Consider the following 24,635-nt stretch of genomic DNA (forward strand, 5'->3'; position numbering starts at 1 on the left):
TTTATTGCAAAGGGGATGGAGTATAAAAGCAGGGAAGTCTTGCTACAGCTATACAGGGTATTGGTGAGGCCACACCTGGAATATTGCATGCAATTTTGGTTTCCATATTTATGAAAGGATATACTTGCTTTGGAGGCAGTTCAGAGAAGGCTCCGGAGATGCGGGGTTGACTTATGAGGAAAGGTTGAGTAGGTTGGGCCTTTACTCATTGGAATTCAGAAGAATAAGAGGTGATCTTATTGAAACGTATAAGATTATGAGGAGGCTTGACAGAGTGGATGCAGAGAGGATGTTTCCACTGATGGGGGAGACTAGAACTAGAGGGCATGATCTTAGAATAGGGGGCTGCTCATTTAAAATAGAGGTGAGGAGAAATTTCTTCTCTCAGAGGGTTGTAAATCTGTGGAATTCGCTGCCTCAGAGAGCTGTGGAAGATGGGACATTGAATAAATTTAAGACAGAAATAGACAGTTTCTTAAACAAGAAGAGGATAAGGGGTTATGGGGAGCAGGCAGGGAAGTGGAGCTGAGTCCATTATTAAATGGCGGAGCAGGCTCGAGGGGCCATATGGCCTACACCTGCTCCTATTTCTTATGTTCTTATGTTCTTTCTGTTTCTTGCACGAGGACACCAAAATCTCTCTGAAGACCTACATTTAAAAGTTTCTCACCATTTAAAAAATATTCTGTTTTTCTATCCTTCCTACTAAAGTGAATAACCTCATATTTCCCTACATTATACTCCATCTGCCACCTTACTGCCCACTCACTTAGTCTATCTTTGGGCTAGAACCTCCACTTTTGAGCTTATCGCCCGGAAATGGGCGTTATTTCAAGCGTAGGTGGTAAAAAAGGGTTTTCAGATCGCATGCTTCTCGCCCATTCTCAAAACACCTAGTTTATATTTTTGAAAATGGGTGTTACCGTGAGCGATATTAAATGGGCGGTCGCGTTAAATTTTTCTGATCTTCTGCCATAAAGTGTGGCCATCCTTAGCAATGGCATGGCAACGCTCCATTCCTGCGATTCAAGAGGTTAAGGGTCATCATGACATGCGCAGAATAGGAGACAGGGAGAGAGAGAGAGAGAGGGATCTCAGAGGCACTGAAAGCGTGTGTGGCTGTGGTGTGTGCTTATTTGGCTGTTGTGGGAGGAACAATGGAGCTTCACCAGCAGCAAAAAGCCCACTAAGCACCAAGAACATTGTTGGCACCGAGTTTTTGTTCAACAAATAACATATAAAATGGAAGTTATGGAGGAGACCCTGGCGCTGGTAGCCAGGAACACTGGTGGCAGAGGGCTCCTAGTGATCCCGGAGCACCACACTGCACCCCAAGGTGACTCACCCCCATTGCCAACCACACATGAGAGCCAACAGCAACATCTTGCTTCTGGTTTGGAGCATGTTCCCACCTCGGGACATTCCTCTTCCGTATCGGTCCAAGCAGCTCTTTGTCCGTCACCGCCCCCCCCCCCCCCCCAATAAAACATCGCCTGAGGACCTCCTTGGCCAGGCGGCTTGGAGTCAGGAGGAGAAGGGGTAGAGGTGGGGGATAGGGGGAGGGGGGGGAAGAGTTGGTTTGTACAGAAATACTGATGATTTCAGACTAATGTTCGGTTTAAATATTTTTTATTTAACAAAACCTTGCAGCACATTGGCTCAAAGAGCTGCACCATTACACACTGGTGATTCCTTAACATCAAAAGGTATAATGACACTTAACTTCAATCAACTTAAACTTTAACTGTCATCAAGGTGATGTCCACCATTGATGTATGACCTGCACACCCAGCAGTGTGTCAGCCTTGTAAATAACACCAACGTTCTTTCAGGCAAAGCGATCATTGATGAGGTCCAGACGTAAGACTCTTGCAGCTATCATGCCACCATGGGCCCTTTCATGCAGTCTATAGGGGAGCGGGTGCATGGCTACAGCATCAGCCTGATTGTTTGGCCTGCATCCACCTCCTCAACCTCCTCTTCCTCTCTCTGGTGAGGTGGACTGTCAGACTCATCAAGCAATTCTTGTCCCCTCCTGAAAGCCAAGTTGTGTAGCATAGAGCGCACCCATCACGAATTGAGCTACCTGCTCAGGATGGTGTTGGAGCTCGCTTCCTGAGTGGTCCAGGCATCTAAAGCGCTGTTTCAGCACTCCAATGGTTTTCTCCATGATATTGCGAGTTGCTCTGTGGCACTCGTTGTATCGCCTATCGGCCTCGGTGTGGGTGTCACGCAGGGGGGGTCATCAGCCAGGTGGCGAGGCCATATCCTTTGTCCCCAAGCATCCAGCATTGACCTTGTGGCTCATTGTTAAACAAGTCAGATACAGTGCTCTGATGCAGGATGTTAACATCATGGATGCTGCCCGGAAATTGTGCATTCACTGCCAGTATAATTTGCTGGGGTCGACAACCAGCTTAACATTCAGGGAGTGGAATCCCTTGCGGTTCCTGAAAACCTCAGCATCCTGAAAAGGTGCCCGCATTGCGATGTGCATACAGTCTATTGCTCCTTGCACCTTGGGGAAGTTTGCAACTCTGGAGAATCCGAGAGCCCTCTCACTCTGTGCCTCCCTGGTGAGTAGTTTTTATTTTTATTTTCCCTATCAGTAGGTAACCTTTATCATTGTTGTTGCCAAATTAAGTTAATCTAGTGGTTAAGTCATGGCAGGAGAATTTGGATACGTGTTATGCTCCTCCTGTGTTATGTGGGAACTCAGGGACGCTTCCAGCGTCCCTGGCGACTACATGTGCGGGAAGTGTATTTGCCTGCAGCACCTGACAGACCACATTGCAGCACTGGAGCTGCGGGTGGATTTAATCTGGAGCATCCACGATCCTGAGAATGACGTGAATAGCACATTTATTAAGTTGGCCACACTGCAGGTAAAGTGTACACAGCCAGATAGGGGATGGGTGACTAATATAAAGAAGGTAGTGCAGGGGTCCCCTGCGGTCATCCCCCTGCAAAACAGATATAGCATTTTGGGTACTGTTGAGGGGGATGACTCATCAGGGGAGAGCAGCAGCAGCCAAGTTCATGGCACCGTGGGTAGCTCTGCTGCACAGGAGGGGAGAAAAAAAAATGGGAGAGCAATAGTGATAGGGGATTCGATTATAAGGGGAATAGATATACGTTTCTGCGGCCGCAATCGAGACTCCAGGATGGTATGTTGCCTTCCTGGTGGAAGGGTCAAGGATGTCTCAGAGCGGGTGCAGGACATTTTAGAAACATAGAAAATAGGTGCAGGAGTAGGGCATTCGGCCCTTCGAGCCTGCACCGCCATTCAAAAGGGAGGGTGAACAGCCAGTTGTCGTGGTGCATATCGGTACCAACAATATAGGTAAAAAACGGGATGAGGTCCTACAAGCTGAATTTAGGGAGCTCGGAGTTAAATTAAAAAGTAGGACCTCAAAGGTAGTAATCTCAGGATTGCTATCAGTGCCACGTGCTAGTCAGAGTAGGAATCGCAGGATAGCTCAGATGAATACATGGCTTCAGGAGTGGTGCAGAAGGGAGGGATTCAAATTCCTGGGACATTGGAACCGGTTCTGGGGGAGGTGGGACAAGTACAAACTGGACGGTCTGCACCTGGTCAGGACCGGAACCAATGTCCTAGTGGGACTGTTTGCTAGTGCTGTTTGGGAGGGGTTAAACTAATATGGCAGGGGGATGGGAACCTATGCAGAGAGACAGAGGGAAGTAAAATAGGGGCAGAAGCAAAAGATAGAAAGAAGAAAAGTAAAAGTGGAGGGCAGAGAAACCCAAGGCAAAAATCAAAAAGGGCCACATTGCAGCAACATTTTAAAAGGGCAAAGTGTGTTAAAAAGACAAACCTGAAGGCTCTGTGCCTCAATGCGAGGAGTATTCAGAATAAGGTGGACGAATGGCAGCAATTAATGACTATGATATCACTGGCATCACGGAGACATGGCTCTAGGATTACCAAGGCTGGGAACTCAACATCCAGGGGTATTCAATGTTCAGGAAGGATAGACAGAAAGGAAAAGGAGGTGGGGTAGTGTTGCTGGTTAAGGAGGAAATTAACGCAATAGTAAGGAAGGATATTAGCTTAGATGATGTGGAATCTGTATGGGTGGAGCTGCGAAATACCAAAGGGCAGAAAACGCTAGTGGGAGTTGTGTACAGACCACCAAACAGTAGTAGTGAGGTTGGGGACAGCATCAACAAGAAATTAGGGATGCGTGCAATAAAGGTACACCAGTTATCATGGGCGACTTTAATCTACATATAGATTGGGCTAACCAAACTGGTAGCAATACGATGGAGTAGGATTTCCTTGAGTGTATTAGGGATGGTTTTCTGGACCAATATGTTGAGGAACTAACTGGCCATCCTAGACTGGGTGATGAGTAATGAGAAAGGACTAATTAGCACTCTTGTTCTGCAAGGCCCCTTGGGGAAGAGTGATTATAACATGGTAGAATTCCTTATTAAGATGGAGAGTGACACAGTTAATTCAGAGACTGAGGTCCTGAACTTAAGGAAAGGTAACTTCGATGGTATGAGACGTGAATTGGCTAGAATAGACTGGCAAATGATACTTAGAGGATTGACGGTGGATAGGCAATGGCAAACATTTAAAGATCACATGGATGAACTTCAACAATTGTACATCCCTGTCTGGAGTAAAAATAAAACAGGGAAGGTGGCTCAATCGTGGCTAACAAGGGAAATTAAAGATAGTGTTAAATCCAAGGAAGAGGCATATAAATTGGCCAGAAAAAGCAGCAAACCTGAAGACTGGGAGAAATTTAGAATTCAGCAGAGGAGTACAAAGGGTTTAATTAAGAGGGGGAAAATAGAGTATGAGAGGAAACTTGCAGGGAACATAAAAACTGACTGCAAAAGCTTCGATAGATATGTGAAGAGAAAAAGATTAGTGAAAACAAACGTAGGTCCCTTGCAGTCAGATTCAGGTGAATTTATAATGGGGAACAAAGAAATGGCAGACCAGTTGAACAAATACTTTGGTTCTGCCTTCACGAAGGAAGACCCAAATAACCTTCCGGAAGTACTAGGGGACCGAGGGTCTAGTGAGAAGGAGGAACTGAAGTATATCCTTATTAGGCGGGAAATTGTGTTAGGGAAATTGATGGGATTGAAGGATGATAAATCCCCGGGGCCTAATAGTCTGCATTCCAGAGTACTTAAGGAAGTGGCCCTAGAAATAGTGGATGCATTGGTGATCATTTTCCAACAATCTATCGACTCTGGATCAGTTTCTATGGACTGGAGGGTAGCTAATGTAACCCCACTTTTTAAGAAAGGAGTGAGAGAGAAAACAGGTAATTATAGACCGGTTAGCTTGACATCAGTAGTGGGGAAAATATTGGAATCAATTGTTAAAAATGAAATAACAGCGCATTTGTAAAGCAGTGACAGGATCGGTGCAAGTCAACATGAATATATGAAAGGGAAATCATGCTTGACAAATCTTCTGGAATTTTTTGAGGATGTAACTAGTAGAGTGGACAAGGGAGAACCAGTGAATGTGGTGTATTTGGACTTTCAAAAGGCTTTTGACAAGGTCCCACAAAAGAGATTGGTGTGCAAAATCAAAGCACAGGGTTTTGGGGGTAATGTACTGACGTGGATAGAGAACTGGTTAGCAGACAGAAAGCAGAGAGTCGGGATAAATGGATGTTTTTCAGAAAGGCAGGCAGTGACTAGTGGAGTGCCGCAGGGCTCAGTGCTGGGACATCAGCTATTTACAATATACATTAATGATTTGGATGAAGGAATTGAGTGTAATATCTCCAAGTTTGCAGATGACACTAAACTGGGTAGCATTGTGAACTGCGAGGAATACGCTAAGAGGCTGCAGGGTGACTTGGACAGGTTAGGTGAGTGGGTAAATGCATGGCAAATGCAGTATAATGTGGATAAATATGAGGTTATCCACCTCGATGGCAAAAACAGGAAGGCAGAATATTATCTGAATGGTGACAGATTAGGAAAAGGGGAGGTGCAACGAGACCTGGGTGTTATGGTACATCAGTCATTGAAAGTTGGCATATAGGTACAGCAGGCGCTGAAGAAGGCAAATGGTATGTTGACCTTCATAGCTAAGGGTTTTGAATATAGGAGCAGGGAGGTCTCACTGCAGTTGTACAGGGCCTTGGTGAGGCCTTACCTGGAATATTGTGTTCAGTTTTGGTCTCCTAATCTGAGGAAGGACGTTCTTACTATTGAAGGAGTGCAGCAAAGGTTCACCAGACTGATTCCTGGGATGGCTGGTCTGACATATGAGGAGAGAATGGATCGACTGGGCCTTTATTCACTGGAGTTTAGAAGGATGAGAGGGGATCTCATAGAAACATATAAAATTCTGACGGGCCTGGACAGGTTAGATGCAGGAAGAATGTTCCCGATGTTGGGGAAGTCCAGAACCAGGGGACATAGTCTAAGGATAAAGGGTAAGCCATTTAGGACTGAAATGAGGAGAAATTTCTTCACTCAGAGAATTGTGAACCTGTGGAATTCTCTACCACAGAAAGTTGTTGATTCCAGTTCGTTGGATATATTCACGAGGGAGTTAGATGTGGCCCTTGTGGCTAAAGGGATCAAAGGGTATGGAAAGAAAGCAAGAAAGGGATACTGACGTGAACGATCAGCCATGATCTTATTGAATGGTGGTGCAGGCTTGAAGGGCCGAATGGCCTACTCCTGCACCTATTTTCTATGTTTCTATGTTTCTATGTTATAGGGAAGCTGATCAAGTCCCCCATGCGTGCATACAGGGCTTCAGTGACCTGTCTAATGCAGCGATTTGTGGCATGCTGAGAAAGTCCGCAAATGTCGCCAGCTGTGGCCTGAAAAGAACCTGAGGCATAGAACGACAGTGCCGCTGTGACTTTGACCTCGACGGACAGTGTAGTTCTGATGGTGCTGGCAGGCATTAACCAATCATCTATCCATGCTAATGTATTACCACCAACCCCATGAGCCCTTATCCTGTGTAATAACCTTTTATGTGGCATCTTATCGAATGCCTTTTGGAAATCCAAATATACTACATCCACTGGTTCCCCTTTTATCTACCCTGTTAATTACATCCTCAAAAAACTATAGTAAATTTGTCAAATACGATTTTCCTTTCATAAAACTATGTTGCCTCTGCCTAATCATGTTATGATTTTCTAAGTGCCCTGATACAATTTCCTTAATAATGGATTCCAGCATTTTCCTGATGATTGATGTCAGGCTAACTGGCCCATAGTTCCCTGTTTTCTCTCTCCCTCCTTTCTTATTACAATTGCTCCCTTCCAATCCACTGGGACCATTCTAGAATCTCGGGAATTTTGTAAGATCAAAACCAATGCATCCACTATCACTGCAGCCACCTCTTTGTGGTTGATTCTAAATCAACTGACAAATCTCCTAGAATTTTTTGAGGATGTAACTAGTAGAGTGGACAAGGGAGAACCAGTGGATGTAGTATATTTGGGCTTTCAAAAGGCTTTTGACAAGATCCCACACAAGAGATTAGTGTGCAAAATTAAAGCACATGATATTGGGGGTAATGTACTGACGTGGATAGAGAACTGGTTGGCAGACAGGAAGCAGAGAGTCGGAATAAACGGATCCTTTTCAGAATTGCAGGCAGTGACCAGTGGGGTGCTGCAGGGTTCAGTGCTGGGACCCCAGCTCTTTACAATATACATTAATGATTTGGATGAAGGAATTGAATGTAATATCTCCAAGTTTGCAGATGACACTAAGCTGGGTGGCGGTGAGAGCTGTAAGGAGGATGCTAAGAGGCTGCAGGGTGACTTGGACAGGTTAGGTGAGTGGGCAAATGCATGGCAGATGCAGTATAATGTGGATAAATGTGAGGTTATCCATTTTGGTGGCAAAAACAGGAAGACAGAATATTGTCTGAATGGTGACAGATTAGGAAAAGAGGAGGTGCAATGAGACCTGGGTATCATGGTGCATCAGTCATTGAAGTTTGGCATGCAGGTGCAGCAGGCGGTGAAGAAGGTAAATGGCATGTTGGCCTTCAGAGCTAGAGGATTTGAGTCTCGGAGCGGGGAGGTCTTACTGCAGTTGTACAGAGCCTTGGTGAGGGCTCACCTGGAATATTGTGTTCAGTTTTGGTCTCCTAATCTGAGGAAGGATGTTCTTGCTATTGACGGAGTACAGCGAAGGTTCACCAGATTGATTCCCGGAATGGCAGGACTGACATATGAGGAAAGACTGGATCAACTGGGCTTGTATCCACTGGAGTTTAGAAGAATGAGAGGGGATCTCATAGAAACATATAAAATTCTGACGGAATTGGACAGGTTAGAGGCAGGAAGAATGTTCCCATTGCTGGGGAGTTCCAGAACCAGGGGTCACAGTCTAAGTATATGAGGTAAGCCATTTAGGACCGAGATGAGGAGAAACTTCTTCACTCAGAGAGTGGTTAACCTGTGGAATTCTCTACTGCAAAAAGTTGTTGAGGCCAGTTCGTTAGATATATTCAAAATGGAGTTAGATGTGGTCCTTACGGCCAAAGGAATCAAGGGGTATGGAGAGAAAGCAGGAAAGGAGTACTGAGGTTGAATGATCTGCCATGATCTTATTGAATGGCGGTGCACGCTCGAAGGGCCGAATGGCCTGCTCCTGCACCTAATTTCTATGTTTCTATGTTTTAGAACCCTAGGACGTAGGCCATCAGGTTCAGGGGATTTGTCGGCTTTTAATCCCATTAGCCTCTCTAGTACTTTTCTCGATTTATATTAATTACGTTAAGTTCTTCACACTCATTAGACACTTGGTTCGCCATCGTTTTTGGTATGCTTTTTGTGTCTTCTACTGTGAAGACAGATACAAAATATCTGTTTACATTGTTGCCATTTCCTTGTTCCCCTTAATAATTTCTGTCTTGAAGCCAGCCAGCAATGCATTCTGCTACTTGTCCCCTGACTCCACATTCTCTGACCTTGTTCATTAGTCTATGTGGTACCTTATCGAAGACCTTTTGAAAATCTAGATAACTTACATCTACTGCGTTACCATTGTCTACTCTCACTGTTACTGCTTCAAAAAATTCAATGAGGCTGGTCAAGCAAGACTTTCCCTTTTGAAATCCATGCTGATGATTCATGATTGTATTTTTGGTTTCTAGATGTTCTTCTATTTAGTAGAGATTCTATTATTTTTCCTACCACCGATGTTAAGCTGACTATAATTCCCTGGACATGTTCTATCCCCCTTCTTAAATATAGGTATTATGTTAGCTATCTGCCAGTCCTCTGACATTATACCTTTTTGTAACAAATTATTAAGTATGTGAATTATGGCCTCTGCTATCTCATCCCTAGATTATTTTAAAATGCACTGATGCGAGCCATCTGGACCAGGGGATTTATTCTCTTTGAGTTTGATTAGTTTATTTAATATACCTTTCTTTTTATTTTAAATATACTTATCTCATTACTAATCTCATCATCCAATGTCATGTCCACCTGTTCTATCTCCCTACTCAAGTGAAATAATTATTTAATATTTCTGCCATCTGTCTCTCATTACCTGTGGTATTATCCTATCTATCCCTTAATGGCCCTACTCCCATCCCAACCTTCCTTTTTTAATGATGTGCCTGTAAAATATTTTACTATTTTGTTTTTTGTTCCTTGATAATTTAATTTCATAGTTCCTCTTTGCCTTCCTAATTGTTTTTTTGATTTTTTTTTCCTAATCTCTTTATATTTTCCCTTATCATGCTCTCACCTGCTGTCCATGTACTTAATTAAAGCCCCTTTCCTTACCCTCAAACTTTCCCTTATGGCTTTATTCATCCATGGTGTCTCATTAATGTCTAACTTGTTCTTGTTTTTTAGCAGAATGTTTTTTTCTGAGTACTGTTGAACACTGTTTTAAATGTTTCCCATTGCTGTTCTACATCATTGTTTACCAATATTGTTGTCCATTTTATTTTCTCAAGTTCTATTCTCAGCCCCTCAAAATCAGCTTTTCTCCAAACTATTACCCTGGTCTTCATTATACTCATGTCCTTTTCAATTATTATTTTGAAGCGTATTATGTTATGGTTACTATTGCCTGGATGTTCCCCTACTTTTACTTCACTTATCTTCATTCACCATTACTAGATCCAATCGTGAATCTTCCCTTGTTGGGCTTTTTACATATTGGGTTAGAAAGGAGTCCAATACACATTGTCTGTACTCCATTCCCTTATCCCATTTATCTACCTCTTCTGTCTAATTAATATTGGGGTAATTGAAATCCCCCATGATTATTATTCTATGTTTTTTACTCATTTCCCTAATTTGTTTTTATTTTCTTGCTCCACCTTCCTTCCACTATTAGGTGGTCTGTGACTACCCCTATTAGTGTTTTTGATCCTTTATTATCTTCCATCTTAGATTTTATTTTTGTCTTGCTGATAGATGCATCACTTTTTTCTGCTGCTATTATGTTATCCCTAATAAGTACAGCTACTCCGTCTCCCCTTGCCCCCTCTCTATCTTTTCTAAATATGTTATACCCTGCACTGTTTAATTCCCAGCCCCAGTTTTTCTGTAGCCATATCTCAGTAATCCCTACTATGGGCCCAAGTTTCGAGCCGCGCCTAGAACGGCGCAGTCCCGACCTGGACGCCCGTTTATCGCGCCACAAAGTACGCCTAAAAAAACCCTCCAGATTCTCCACCTCCCTGCAGGTTCTCTGGCCCTTGGCGCGGCGCAGCACAGTGCCGGGACCTCTGCACATGCGCTACAGTGGGCGCGCAAGTGCAGTAGCTCCAGGCGCCCAAAACTGTGTGGGAGGGGCCGAAGCACGCAGCCCCTAGCCCTGGCCCAATGGCCTCACTGGGGCTGCGTGAATAAGGCTCCTCCCACGGCCAGCTCCTGCTTCCTCCCGACCCAACCCGACTCCCGCTTCCCGCCTCCGGACTGGACCCGACACCCGCTCCCCCCCCGCCCCCCCGGACCGGACCCGACACCCGCACCCCCCCCCCCCGGACTGGATCTGACCTGACCTCCCTCTCCCTCCCTCCCTCCCCCCGACCCGAACCGAACCGACCTCCCTCCCACCACCCCCCCGACCCGACCCAACGCCACCTACCTGTAAATCTGGTGCTGGGGACGGGCCCTGCCCGAAGTCTCTGGCCCGGCCCATTCAGCCTCCCTCCCCCTTTTCCTTCCCCCCACCCCCCCAATCTCCTGCCCCCCCCAATCTCCTTCAACCCCCAATCTCCTTCCCCCCCAATCCCCTTCCCCCCCAGCCCCCCAATCTCCTTCCCCCCACAATCTCCTTCCCCCCCAATCTCCTTCTCCCCCTCCATCTCCTTCTCCCCCTCCATCTCCTTCTCCCCCTCCATCTCCTTCTCCCCCTCCCCCCTTCTCCCCCATCCCTCCCCCTTCCCTCCCTCTGCTCCCCCCCTCTCTCCCTCTACCCCGTCCTCCCCCTCCCCTCGCTGTCAGAAACACAGACACTGACAGACAGAGAATGAGAGACACACAGACAGACAGAGAGATAGAGACACTGACAGAGACACACTGGGGGTGGGGGGGGAGCATCCCAGCACGCTGTTGGAGGGCTCCCGGTGCTGCGGTCGGTAAGTAGAAAATGTTTTATTTATTGATTTAAAAAAAAAATTATTTCTTATTAATGTTTTTTGATTGATTTATTGGTTGATTTATTGATGTATTTTTCATTTATTATAGATGATGGCTCTTTATTTGTAAAACTGAAGTGTTTAATGTTTGTAAACTTCCCTTTAAACACCCTCCCCCCGCCCCACCATTCCCTACGCCTGATTTGTAACCTACACCTGATTTTCTAAAGTGTAGACAAAGTTTTTTTTGAGCGTACAAAAATCTTCACTTACTCCATTCTAAGTTAGTTTGGAGTAAGTTTTCACTGACAAAAGTTTGAAAACAGGCGTAAGTGGCCGGACACGCCCCCTTTTGAAAAAAAAATTCTGTTCCAAAGTGAAACTGTTCTAACTGACTAGAACTGGAGCAAACTAAATGACGAGAATTCCGATTTCTAAGATACTCCGTTCTACACCAGTTGCTCCTAAAAATCAGGAGCAAATCATGTGGAAACTTGGGGCCTATGTCTGGTTTCTCACAACACATGATTGCTTCCTGCTCCCCTGTCTAGTACGGATGCTGAGTGCATTGCTGTACATACAGTTTAACTTATTTTTAATAGCAGTTCCTTTCACTTTATTTTTAGCCATCTTTTTACACTCCTGTTCTTTTACTCCATTTATTCTCTGGTCATCAATATCCACCCTTACTTTACTCTTTCCTATGCTCTCCTTTCCTGTTTTGTTTATATTTAGGCTGGTTTCATTTCTTGTAGCTCCCTCCCCCCATCGTACTAGTTTAAAGCCTACCAGACTCCTAGTACCCTAGCACTGTTAACTACTAGACTCCTTGTACCCTAGCACCAATAATAAGTAACTCTTAAAAATAATAAATAACTATTACATTCTGTTTATGTATTGCCATTGCTACCACAAACCTGCTCTTGGTATCGGCACCAACCACTAAACCCACTTCACAAAGTTGTCAACTCCAATGGTGCCACAAAGTTAAATTTAGATCCAATATGTTTAAAACTTAGGGAAAATAGGATTAACACAATGGAACCCGTCAAAGCTAATTGTAAAATATATAAGCTGAATCGACAAGGAGGTAGTCCCTTCATGGGATTGGTTTCCATATGTATGTTGATGACACCCAGCTCTCCTGTCCACCACCTCATTTGGTCTCTCAACCATCTCTATGCTGCGAAATTGCCTGTCCAACATTAAGTCATGGACATGTTACAATGTCCTCCAACTGAACATTGGGAAAACCAAATTCATTGCCTTAGGCCTCCTGCCATAATGTCCATTCTCATCTCCAGCCATTCGATTAGGCTGTACCAGACCATATGGAACCTGGGCACTATGTTGACCCAGAGCTGAGCTCACACCTACTGCCTATCTATCATCAAGACGTATTTCCGCCTCTGCTGTATTATTGGTCTGGTAATCGGTCGCTGAAGAAATACCACTAATGATGTCTCTGCAAGATTCTACAAATCCCCTGGGAGGATAGACGCACCAATGTCAGTATCCTCGACCAGGCCAACATCCCCAGCATTGAAGCACTGACCACACTTGATCAGCTCCGGTGGGCAGGCCACATTGTTCGCATGCCAGACACGAGACTCCCAAAGCAAGCGCTCTACTCGGAACTCCTTCATGGCAAACGAGCCAAAGGTGGGCAGAGGAAATGTTACAAGGACACCCTCAAAGCCTCCCTGATAAAGTGCAACATCCCCACTGACACCTGGGAGTCCCTGGCCAAAGACTGCCCTAAGTGGAGGAAGAGCATCCGGGAGGGCGCTGAGTACCTCGAGTCTTGTCGCCGAGAGCATGCAGAAATCAAGCGCAGGCAGCGGAAAGAGCGTACGGCAAACCAGTCCCAGCCACCCCTTCCCTCAACGACTATCTGTCCTACCTGTGACAGAGACTGTGGTTCTCGTATTGGACTGTTCAGCCACCTAAAGACTCACGCTAAGAGTGGAAGCAAGTCTTCCTCGATTCCGAGGGACTGCCTATGATGATGATTGTGGTGTATGTAGCACACAAATCACTGACTCCACACGGTCTGGTGTAAGTCTAACTGATGTGACCTTCGTCCTTATTGTTCAGCTCCAGAGTGCCTCCCAGGTATGGTGGTCACCCTTATATAGTCCTTATTACAGGCACTACCAGGGTTTCCCACCGCAGCGCCCTCTGTGGTGTGGCATAGTACTTACATTACATTTAAGGTACTGGGACGATACACACATCATTACATAACATCACCTTCCCCCCCCACACCTGGACACAGGACAACGATACACACATCATTACATAACATCATACTTGTCCAATGGAAGGCAGGTGGGCAGAGACAGTGCGTTAGTATGGTACATATTATCTGGTACATTAACTGGTTATTGACTGGTAGCAGAACCTTGATTTCCTTGTTAGCCGCTATCATTAATTGTACTTCATCCATTATTTTACACAAATACAGTGGCCATTCAGCATAAAAAAGGTAATTCTTATTATAAATTCACTATCTCACATTAACATTGCTCATTTTAGACTCGCTCTGCCTAACAGAAGTCCTTTGTGGGGACCACCTCTTTGTAAGGCCCTTTTAAGACTCCCGGGTGCATTTCCTCTTTAAGACGCCATCTTTGATGCAGGAGGATTCCACGAGGCTTCTCCTTGGGTGCCGCCATCTTTGATGCTCTGCAGCTCCGACATGATGCCGCCGCCATCTTCTTCTCCGCCGCTCCGAATGCCCTCCGCCGTCACAGCCTCTGCTCCCCTCCGCTGCCACCTGACTTGCCGCCTCTCCTGCGCCCTCGTGGCCTCTCCAGCGGCCGCACTTGCCGCGTCCCCCCGCGGCCTACGTAGTGGCCTCCCCTGCATCTGCCATGGCCGCCAACCGACGCTACCAGCTCCTCTGCGGGGCCCTTCCGAACCGCCGGCCCCTGGATCCCTCAGCACCCCTCCCGCAGCGCCCCGCCGGCTCAACCCCCACCCCCCCTTGGGCCCCTCTGTGCAGGGCTGCTTGCCTATGGGGGCTGAGGCTGCAGGATCTCTGTGTGAGATCCGGGCCTGGGGCTTGCCTGTGGGGATTAAGGCTGCAGGGTCTCTGTGTGAGATCCGGGCCTGGGGCTTGCCTGTGGGGATTAAGGCTGCAGGGTCTCTGTGTGAGATCCGGGCCTGGGGCTTGCCTGTGGGTGGATTGAGGCTGCAGCTCCAGCTCGGTCGGCGCTGCTCTTTGGGGACCCGGGGCACGGCAGCACCCCGGGGAGCAGCAGCCTGTGGAATGATGAAGTCTTCCCAGCTCCCACGGACCTTCCCCATCCACCTCCGGCCGAGGAGTGTCGGCCCATCGCCTGCAACGACCCACAAAGGTAAAGCGTGCGTCTTGTCCCGGTGGGATACCTGCACCATCGCTCTGCCGAGAACAGGTATTAGTTCCCTGGTGTAGGTACGCAGCTTCGCCGTGACAGGGACCAGCTTGGGTCGTGCAGCTGGGTTAATCCACAGTTTATCAAAAGTTCTCCGACTCATCAACGACGGACCCGAGCCCGTGTCCACTTCCATACTCACTGGGACTCCGTTGATTTTTACTTCACTTATCACTGGGGGCGAATCGTCGGTGCACATATACAGTCCAAGCACCTCATCTTCTTCTACCTGCTCCTCGCTGAACAGTGGATCATCCCCCCATCTCCTCAGCCACACGGTGAGTCCGATTTCTTTTACACATACGCTGAAGGTGGCCTTTAACGTGGCAGGTATTGCACGTGTACTCCGCAAACCTGCACCGGTGAGCCCCATGGCTTCCTCCACAGCGCCAGCATGGTGCTGCTTGATTGGCCCCCCTCGGCGGACTCTGAGCTCCAGGATCCCGAGGTCCGTGCTCTCTGCCCCAGGCAGAGCCATGTTCTGCAGTTTTGTCCGTGGTGGGCGCTATCCTGTGGACAGTGCCTGCCGGGTTCGAGACTGTGGATCATTTGCTTGGTGCTGCAAGTCGAGGTCATATATGCCCGGCCGATGGTGATGGCCTTTGTCAGAGTGACTGTGGGTTCCGTGGCCAGCAGCATGTGAAGGAGGCCCTCGTGGCCAATCCCCATAACGAAAACGTCCCGCAAAGCCTCGTCAAGGTGTGCCCCAAAATCACACGGCGCCGCGAGTCTCCTGAGGTCCGCAGCATATTTGGTGACATCCTGGCCCTCAGATCTGCAGTGATGGTAAAATTTGTATCTGGCCGTGAGGATGCTCTCCTTCGGTTTCAACTGGTCATGAATGAGTTCAGTCAGCTCCTCGTATGACTTGTCCCTGGCGCTCCCAGGTGCCAGCAAATCCCTGACGAGACAGTAAACCTCATCTCCACAACTGGAGAGCAATATCGCCTTACGCTTCTCTCTCATTGCGTATGTGTCCTCCGTCAGGTCATTTGCTGTGAAGTAGTACTCGAGCCTTTCCATAAAGGCCTCCCAATCATTGCCCACGATAAAATCCTTTAGCGAGCCCAGAGTAGCCATGGTTGCATGGAGTTTGTCCACTTCCTCGTTGCCAATGTGGTGTATGTAGCACACAAATCACTGACTCCACACGGTCTGGTGTAAGTCTAACTGCTGTGACCTTCATCCTTTATTGTTCAGCTCCAGAGTGCCGCCCAGGTATGGTGGTCACCCTTATATAGTCCTTGTTACAGGCACTACCAGGGTTTCCCACCGCAGCGCCCTCTGTGGTGTGGCATAGTACTTACATTACATTTAAGGTACTGGGACGATACACACATCATTACATAACAATGATGATGATGATCGGTCTCTGCGCTATCTCAGCCCCACTGCCACTGAAATTCTCAACCATATCTTTGTCACTTCTCGACTCAACTTCGCCAATGTCCCGCTGCTTGCCTCCTCTACCCTACCCTCAAAACTGCCACCTTGTGTGAAATGCGGCTATCATATCCTGCCCTGCACTAACACTTGCTCATCCAGCAGCCCTCCTCACTTACCGGAATTAGATCCCTATCCCCAATGTATCAAATTTAAAATCATCAATCTCGTCTTCAAGTCTCTCAGCAGTCTCCCTCCCCCCTACCCTATCTCTGTAACCTCTCCTAGCCTGTTATCCTCTCCCACACCCTTTGGTCTCTTGTCCAACAGTCCTACTCTCTGGGATTCCCTTCCGAAACCACTGTACCTCTCCACTTCTCTCTCCTCCTCTTAAAAGCCTTCTCAAAACCCAACTTTCCACTGAAGCTGCTAGTTATCCCATTTAATTCTTCCTCCATAGTCCTAAATCTGCTGCTTTACCTTTTTCCATGTTGTGAAGTGCCCTGGGCTGCCTTTTTACATTAATGGCGCTATTTAAATGCAAGCTGCTGCTATCGTTCTGAGCAGTTAGACGATACGCTGCTGCCAAGTGTCAAGTCTGAAGCTATCGTAACACAATATTTATTGTTCCCATTCACACGTTATATAAATTTAATTTTTTTATCTTCTTCAAGATTCTTGGACTCCCACGGCAGCGCCAGACGTGTCATCCGTTGGATATACTGCAGATTACACTGGCGCAGAATCTATTCCAGGTACCAGTCACAGTAAGAAGTGTTTACGTAAACTTACCCACAGCAGATACTGAACGCCAATTGAAAACACTGGAAATTGTCTCTAACAGCCGGGCGATGCTCTCCATCCAAGAGGTGAAGGTGAAAAGTCACCCCCAACGCTCGTACGTGTCGGGTCTGCTTTGGAACGCGCTGCCTGAAAGGGCGGTGGAAGCAGTAACTTTCAAAAGGGAATTGGATATATACTTAAAGGGGAAAAACTTGCCGGGCTAACAGCAAAGAGCAAGGGAATGGGACTAATTGGATCGCTCTACCAAAGAGCCGGCACAGGCATGATGGGCCGAATGGCCTCCTGTGCTGTATCATTGATGATTCTATGATTTTGAACAGTCAGCTGTTCACATTTTGTGGCCGTTGGTCGGCTTTTAAGGTTGGCACATGTAGAGCAGAATATGGAAGTATGATGACATGCTTTCCCGATGGCCTCGTGGGTCAAGGCACTGAGCTAGGTTTGATTGCCGGTCTGGGAGCTGAGCTAGCTAATCGCAGCTGGTGCAGGGAAATAAAAATCAGGCCAGGTTTCCTTGCCTGTTCACAGCCCAGTGACCCCAGCTGGGAAGTGTGTATTTGTGGATGTCGTATAAGGACAGGACTGGGGTCAGCTACGAGGCCTCCATGATAAAACAGACAGCTGACACTCAGGCCCCAATGTTTACTGAGGCGCAATCTCGAAGCGGTGGGGCAGGAGTTATGGGGGCCGAAATTGCCCACCGCTGGAAACGGGGTGCACCTACCCTGTTTCTGTTGATTTTACCGGCGCGGTGGATGTGGTGGCCTCTTGAGCGAAGTTGCACTCTTTGGCTTTATTTTCTCATCGGATCGGAAGTTGGTCATAATGGGGGCGGAAGTTGGGGGTGGGCGGAGTGTCCGCTGCTGTCAGTCATCAGCGTAGAGCTGATGACATCATCACGGTGCCGATCACCATGGCTCTCCCCTTCACTTAAAGGGGAAGAGTCTGCGCGGTTCTTTAAGTTCGGTCCACTAGGCCACCAGGAAGGGTTTTGGCCGGGCCAGCGGGGGGGGGGGGGGAGCCAATTGGCGGAATTGTCAGTCCGATTTAGCACTCGGCCGACAAAAAAAAACATGGCAGCAGCGTCAGTAGGTCCTCCCCTTTAATGGGCGCCGCACTGTCATTTGAGAAAGACTACAGCCTCACTTCACCGGCAGAAAAAAGCAGTTTTTGGCACTGCGCGGCGGGAGCAAGATTTTTGTCAGCTGAATTTCACCATCGGGGGCGTACATTGGCGGTGCGCGCTCTGATGACTCACTTAGGACGGATCGGCAGCAGCGGAGCGGGAAGGGGTGAGCCTCACCGCCGGGATACCGCAGGAAAGGAATTTCCAAAATGGCAGCCATTACACGAGAAATCGGCGGCCATTGCACCCCACAGCATGGCTGGCGATTTCCGGCAGTGACAGGCCTTAAGGGAATAGGCAATTTCAGCCCCATGGCCGGGAAACCCGAAAGTGCGGGTCTCCCCAAACGCACTGGAGCTTTTTTGCCGGGGTTCTCGTCTGACAGCCAGCCTGATTGATGGCCTGACTGCCTGTCTGTTGGGAATGGCCTGCAAGTAGGTTTAGTGGTGTTGTGGGTGGTGGGGAGGGGGGGTAGGGGGGAGATCAGGAGTCAGTAATCGGGAGGGCGGGGGGAATGTTGGGGAGAGACGGAGTAGTGGGAGTTCGGTGATCACGGGGGTCGGGGGGAGATCGTGGACGTAGGGGGCCAGACAGATGATGGACAGGTAGGTTTACACGGTTAGCATTTTTGGTCATGGAGGAAGCACTCCTGCTCCTCCTGGCCCACAAGCAGCGCGGTAAAGGCACTTACCTGCTGGATCCAGCCCGTCTCGCCTGCCAGGTTTCCCATTGGAAACTTTCTCAAAATGGAAGCAGCTGCCTCCTTAAAAGGTTTCAACGACCGATCCGTGTCCTGACAGTGGATTGGTCTCCTGCCCCTCACCTCCGTCCTGCCTCCTGAGAACGGATTGGTATCGTTCCCCCCCGGCCAATATTGAGTCAGCCTGGGTTCTGATTCAAATTGTTTAATATTTTAACTTCTCACCTAACTCAAACCCACCGGATTTTGGGGGTTAATGTTATTCCCATAGTGTGTAGACACACTGGAAGATTGACCAGCTGGGCAAGGTGCAGGATGGGCAGTCAGTGCTGTGGGTCTGAGCTCCAGCAAGAGACAGAGGCAAATTGGGACTCCTTTTGTTAAATGTACATTGCTGACCCAGGAAATGATTTCAAGGAGCACAAATAACAATTGCTCTTTATATTTAGTTACAGATGTTACCGATCAAGTTTCCGAACAGATTACAACCACAAAACATACTACTCCCCAAATGGGTAAGGTTAATGACTGTTTCATTCAATCAATGTGTTTAAATCAGCCACTGATTTAAACTGAAATAGTGAAATTGTGAGTCAAATCCAAGGTATTTCTGTGAGCGTACAAGAATATATGAAACCAGTAAATGGCCATCCAGCTTCTTCTACAGACCATGTACAATCTAAACCTACCCTACCATGGACTCTGCTCTGCCTATTTCATATTCTGGGATGAAGCTAAGCTTAAATATTTCCAAAGCCTAGAAGGTAAGCGAACCAAGCTCTGGAATATCCATCCACTCTCAATGTCTGTGGACCCGTGTGTACTGCCCCCGGTCCGAGTCACATTCTGTCAGGAGAAGGCAGGATGATCCACGCTATGGCTAGCCTCAAGGAAACCTTTGGGTCAGTGTTTGCTCTTGAGTCAGAGAAACATGCTGAGGCCTGTTCCCGGGCCCAGACTCGGCGCTGCATGAGCAGGCCCACGCCCAGACATAGAGGGCCAATACCGCCTCGAAATCTGAAATCTGAAATCTGCATGATTTGGGTCAGTCACCGGCACCTGATGCACCCCCTCCACTGGCAACAGCCCTCAGGTAAGTCCTGGGCAGAGCATTGGATTGGGCAATGAGGGGCCGATCACCGGGACTGTCGCAATGAGGGGTCAATATAAGAACATAAGAAATAGGAGCAGGAGTAGGCCATTCAGCCCTTCAAGCCTGCTCCGCCATTTAATAAGATCATGCTTGATCGTCAACCTCAACTCCACATTCCCGGCCGATTCTCATATCCCTTGATTACCTTAGTATCCCAAAATCTATTGGTCTCTGTCTTGAATATTCTCAACAATGGAGCCTCCACAGCCCTCTGGGGTAAATTCCAAAGATTCTCAACCCTTTGAATGAAGAATTTCTCCTCATCTCAGTCCTAAATGGCCGACACCTTATTCGGAGACTGTGATCCCTGGTTCTAGACTCCCCAGTCAGGGGAAACATCCTCCCTGCATCTACCCTGCCAAGCCCCTTAAGAATTTTGTATGTTTCAATGAGATCACCTCTCATTCTTCTAAACTCTAGGGAATATAAGCCTAGTCTACTCAATCTGTCCCCATTGGACAAACCCTCCATCCCAGGAATCAGTCTGGTGAACCTTTGTTGCACTCTCTCTAAGGCCAGTATATCCTTCCTTAAGCAAGGAGACCAAAACTGTACATAGTGCAGTCTCACCAGGGCCCTTGCAATTGCAGTAAGACGTCTTTACTCGTATACTCCAATCCTTTTGTAATAAAGACTAACATACCATTTGCTTTTTTAATTGCTTGCTGTATCTGCATGTCAACTTTCATTGAATCATATTCAAGGACACCCAGGTCCCTCTGAACACCAACATTTCCCAATCTCTCACCATTTAAAAGATATTCTGCTTTTCTATTTTTCCTACCTAAGTGGATAACTTCACATTTCTCCACATTATATTCCATCTGCCTTGCTCTTGCTCACTCAATTAGTCTGTCTATATCCCTTTGCAGACTCTTTTCGTCCTCCTCACAACTTACTTTCCCATCGAGCTTTGTATCGTCAGCAAACGTAGATACATTACACTTGTTCCCCTCATCCAAATCATTGATATGGATTGTAAGTAGCTGAGGCCCAAGCACTGATCCTTGTGGTACCCCGCTAGTTACAGCCTGCCAACCCGAAAATGACACCTTTATTCCTACTCTCTGTTTTCTGTTCGTTAACCAACCCTCACTCCATGCTAGTATATTACCCCTAATCCCATGAGCCCTAATTTTGTGCAATAACCTCTTGTGTGGCACCTTATTGAATGCCTTCTGAAAATCCAGATACACCACATCCACTGTTTTCCCTTTATCTACCCTGCTAGTTCCAACCTCAAAAAACTCTGTATTAGATTTGTCAAACATGATTTCCTTTTCATGAATTCGTATTGACTCTGCCCAATCATAATATGATTTTCTAAGTGCCCTGTGGCCACATCCTGAATAATAGATTCTAGCATTTTTCCTACTACTGATGTCAGGCTAACTGGCCTGTAGTTCCCTGTTTTCTCTCTCCTCCCTTTCTTGAATAGTGGTGTTACATTTGCTACTTTCCAATCCACGTGGACCGTTCCAGAATCTATGGAATTCTGGAAGGTCAAAATCATTGCATCCACTATCTCTGCAGCCACCTCTTTTAAAACCTGAGGATGTAGGCCGTCAGGTTCAGGGCATTTATCGGCTTTCAATCCCATTAATTTCTCCACTTTTAGTTCCATTAATTTCTTTACTAATACTAATTTCTTTAAGTTCCTCATTCTCGCTAACCCCTGGGTCCCCACTATTTCCAATTTTTTTTTATATCTTCTTCCGTGAAGACAGATACAAATTATTTGTTTAATTTCTCTGCCATTTCCTTATTCCCCATTATAATTGCTCCTGTCTCAGCCTGTAGGGGACCCACATTTAATTTCGCTAATCTTTTTCTTTTTACATACCTATAGAAGCTTTTACAATATGTTTTTATGTATCTTGCTAGTTTACTTTCACATTCTATTTTCTATCTCTTTATCAATTTTGTGATGCCTTTAGCTTTTAACTTTTTCTATTTTTCCCTGATGTCACTGGTGCCCTTTGTTAAGCTCCCTTTCCTTTCCTGACCCGCTCTGTTTATTTTTACCCAAATAACTACACTGCTCTACAGCCGTGAACTTTTCTTATACCGTTTGAACTTACCCTTTCCTGAATCCTCTCACCTTCCCTTCATTAGTTTAAAGCCATATGTACCACCCTAGTTATTTGATTCGCCAGGACACTGATCCCAGCCCGGATTCCGGAGCCCGTCCCAATGGAACAGCTCCCTCTTTTTCCAGTACTGGTGCCAGCGTTCCATGAACTGAAACCTCTGCCTCCCACATCACTCTTTGAGCCATGCAGTTAACCTTCTAATCTGTTTATCCCTATGCCAATTTGCGCATGGTTTAGGTAGCAATCCAGATTATTACCTGTGGGAATAAAGACAGTAGCGTGAAAGGACCTTAATTTCAATCCTATCTCCTCAGACTCTCTCAGTATAACCTAATTACTAGTTTTACCTATGTCATTGGTTCCAATGTGGACCACAACAACTGGATCCTCCCCCTCCCATTCAAAGTCTTCTCCAGCCACGAGGAGATGTCCTTAATCCTGGCCCTGGGCAGGCAACACAACTTTCGTAACTCCCGATCGCAGCTGCAGAGAACAGTATCTATCCCTCTGACTATACTGTCCCCTACCACAACTACATTCCTTTTCACTCCCCCCACTTGAATGGCCTCGTGTACTATGGTGCCATGGTCAGCCTGCTCATCCACCCTGCAGACTTTGCCCTTGTCCACACAGGCAGCAAGAACCTCATACCTGTTGGGTGAGGGAAAAGGCTGAGGCTCCTCCAGCACTGCACCTGGAGTCCCCTTACCTGTCTGAGTTGCAGTCACACCCTCCTGTCCCTGACCACTAACCAGATCTGTACCACTACCTAACCTAAGGGTTGTGACTGCCTCCTGGATCAAAGTGTCCAGGTAACTCTCCCCCTCCCTGAAGCCCCACAATGTCTGCACCTCAGACATAGAAACATAGAAAATAGGTGCAGGAGTAGGCCATTCGGCACTTCGAGCCTGCACCACCATTCAATAAGATCATGGCTGATCATTCCCTCAGTACCCCTTTCCTGCTTTCTCTCCATACCCCTTGATCCCTTTAGCCGTAAGGGCCATATCTAATTCCCTTTTGAATATATCCAATGAACTGGCATCAACAACTCTCTGCGGTAGGGAATTGCACAGGTTAACAACTCTCTGAGTGAAGAAGCTTCTCCTCACCTCAGTTCTAAATGGCCTACCCCTTACCCTAAGACTGTGTCCCCTGATTCTGGACTTCCCCATCAGCGGGAACATTCTTCCCACATCTAACCTGTCCAGTCCCATCAGAATCTTGTAAGTTTCTATGAGATCCCCTCTCATCCTTCTAAACTCCAGTGTATAAAGGCCCAGTTGATCCAGTCTCTCCTCATATGTCAGTCCCGCCATCCCGGGAATCAGTCTGGTGAACCTTCGCTGCACTCCCTCAATAGCAAGAACGTCTTTCCTCAGATTAGGAGACCAAAACTGAACACTCAAGCTTAACAACTCTGAGTTGAAGTTCCTCGAGTTGCAGACACTTACTGCAGACATGGTCGCCTGGGATCGTAATGCTCTCCACAAACTCCCACATGCTGCAGTCGCAGCACACCACCTACACTGTCATCCCCTTCTAACCTTTTGTTATTTAAATAATTAATTAAAGTTGATGTGGAAGAAATTCGGGAGTGCCAGGCGCTACTAATGCCCAGCTTTTAAAAAATTCAATGTTTGCGCTCCAGGGAGGAAGTGGAGCACTAAATCAAGCACTCCACCTCCTTCCTGGAGCACAAGAGGACGCTGGCGGGGTGGTAGTTATGCAGTGCTGCTGTGTACAAGGGGACCTTCCCTCCATTAAACAAGGGCCATCGCTGCAGGCTCTGCATTGGGACCAGTGTGGTGGTCCCCGACGGCAGCCAGGATTTGGCCACCTCTCCTTTAACTATCGACCCCAAAGCACCCGGCCTCCCGATCAACACCTCCTGCAGCTGCCGGTGTTTTCGCCCAGTGATGCTGCAGTGGTTGGAACCGAAGTTTGGGTCCGGGGCGCTACCGGGACGATCCGCACGGCAATGGTACCATGATTTCCGGGCGAAGGAGATCGGGGCGCAACGTCTTACCGCCGCTGCAAAACCCACGCCGAATATAGCAGGAGTCGATTTTCTCACCGCGCCCGGTCGGCAAGTGGTTAGCGCCCCGGTATCGACCCCCCCCCCACCCCACCGCAGGATGCGATAATGGGCGGTGCTAAGCAGGCCACCTTCTAGGCCTATATATTCCATTAACTTAGCTTATAGTTTAGTTTTTTAACTCATTACTTGGTCTAGTTTAAGATATAGGTAGTTGAAATTAAATATTTACGTGTAACACAAACCACTACCAGGACTGGAGGCAAAAAGCAGCACCCTTTCACCCTATGCGCTGAATTCCCATTCTCTCCAAATTCCCAATTTTA

The 24,635-nt window shown here is 47.2% G+C and overlaps 1 protein-coding gene across 1 annotated transcript in view; it reads left to right on the forward strand.

Moving 5' to 3' along the window:
* Nucleotides 1-24,635, forward strand: part of LOC139226171 (scavenger receptor cysteine-rich domain-containing group B protein-like) — a 57,248-nt gene that overhangs the window by 17,064 nt on the left and 15,549 nt on the right. The window contains exons 8-10 of the mRNA XM_070856808.1: nucleotides 15,065-15,290; nucleotides 17,070-17,150; nucleotides 19,475-19,540. Of these exons, the coding sequence (XP_070712909.1) occupies nucleotides 15,065-15,290; nucleotides 17,070-17,150; nucleotides 19,475-19,540 (373 nt within the window). The remainder of the gene's footprint in view (nucleotides 1-15,064; nucleotides 15,291-17,069; nucleotides 17,151-19,474; nucleotides 19,541-24,635) is intronic.

Source organism: Pristiophorus japonicus, chromosome 16 (genome assembly GCF_044704955.1).
Source record: "Pristiophorus japonicus isolate sPriJap1 chromosome 16, sPriJap1.hap1, whole genome shotgun sequence".
Classification (NCBI taxonomy): domain Eukaryota; kingdom Metazoa; phylum Chordata; class Chondrichthyes; family Pristiophoridae; genus Pristiophorus; species Pristiophorus japonicus.